The sequence below is a fragment of the Sitophilus oryzae genome, unplaced genomic scaffold, assembly GCF_002938485.1.
Source record: "Sitophilus oryzae breed Bouriz unplaced genomic scaffold, Soryzae_2.0 scaffold_1669_pilon_pilon, whole genome shotgun sequence".
Taxonomy (NCBI): domain Eukaryota; kingdom Metazoa; phylum Arthropoda; class Insecta; order Coleoptera; family Curculionidae; genus Sitophilus; species Sitophilus oryzae.
Window position 1 is genome coordinate 115,147 of NW_022146357.1, and position 1,445 is coordinate 116,591.

The 1,445-nt window shown below is 34.1% G+C and overlaps 1 protein-coding gene across 1 annotated transcript; it reads left to right on the plus strand.

Moving 5' to 3' along the window:
* Positions 1–268: 268 nt before the first annotated feature.
* Positions 269–670, plus strand: LOC115880964. The gene has a single exon (XM_030898310.1). It carries the CDS (start codon positions 269–271, stop codon positions 668–670), a length of 402 nt encoding a protein of 133 aa, XP_030754170.1.
* Positions 671–1,445: the final 775 nt, after the last annotated feature.

The window sequence follows — 1,445 nt, forward strand, 5'->3', positions numbered from 1 at the left end:
AAGAAATTTAAAATCTGGCTGAAGCTCTAGGAGAGAGAAATCTAAAAATCAATGAGATTAAAACAAAAGTTATGCTTTTAAGTAAAACAGAAGTAAATATGAATATAGAGATAAATGACATCAATTTGGAACAACTCGATTCATACAAATATTTGGGAGTGAACATCAGCAACACAGGAGATGAAGGGACGGAAATCATCGAAAGAATTGGCAACACGTCCATTAAGAACAGTTTCTTAAATAAAAAGAAATTTCGAGAGCATTGAAGATGAGTGTATACAAGACAGTATTCATACCGACGTTGATTTTTGGCTGTGAAAGTTGGGTATTAACTAAAAAGATTGAAGAGTTAGATCCAAAGAATGGAGATGTTATATCTACGAAGAGTACTTGGGTAACAAGGAAAGATAGACTAAGGAATAGCTTTATAAGAGAGAAACTAAAAGTAGATTCGATTCTGAATAAAATTGAGCAATGTCAGCTTAGGTGGTATGGAGATTTGATTAGAATGAACGACATACCAGTAAAAGGCGTGTGGGAAGCTAAAATGCAGGGAAAGAGACCAAGGGGAAGACCGAGTAAAACATGGAATGATACAATAGAGAAGATAGTGCAGAATAGAGGACTAACATTAATAGAAGCCCAACCAAACCAAACAATTTGTGTATAGTGTAGCAATTAAGTGAATTTATTTAATTTAGTATACCTTACACCTTCAGGTAGAAACATTATTGAATTATATATATATATATAGGTATTCAAAAACTGACAGTCCCAAAACTGAGGATCACATCGTTCGACGTAACTACATTGTATGTGGCCTGACTAAGTTTAGATCGTCAGTTTAGATCGCACAGTCCTAGAACTGTCGGCGAATTGAATGGGCATATTAAGAAGCGTTTTAACAAAAACAAGGCCGGAATCATTAAAACAAGAGAAAGAGTGCATCTACCAAGTACCTTTTGAATACAATCAATCGTATATTGAAGAGACTAAACGTCCTAAATGTACGACTTAGCGAGCACAAAAAACATGTACAAAAAGGTGAAACAATAAAGCCACGTATTGCGGACCATGTTTGGTCCAAACAGCACAATATAAAGTGGTCGAAAGCTTGGGTTGTCCACAATAAACCTCTTTGGAGAAAGCGTAAATTTAAAGAAGCCATTTTTATAGCAAACATTAATAACATCTTTAACGATCTTAGTAGAGAAATATCTACGATACGGCAACCACAAAAATCTTTACTGAAACTGTTAAACTACGACACTAAAGTAGAAGAAAAGAATGAATCATAATTTAAGAATATTTATCAGATCAGTGAGTAACTATCAATTACAATAAACCAGTTAACACTGAATGGGAGTTCCCACAAGCCACCGCTTTAAGACAAATTATTCATAATTTATTGAATATGCATGATTTCGTGATTTCAAAGCGCTAAT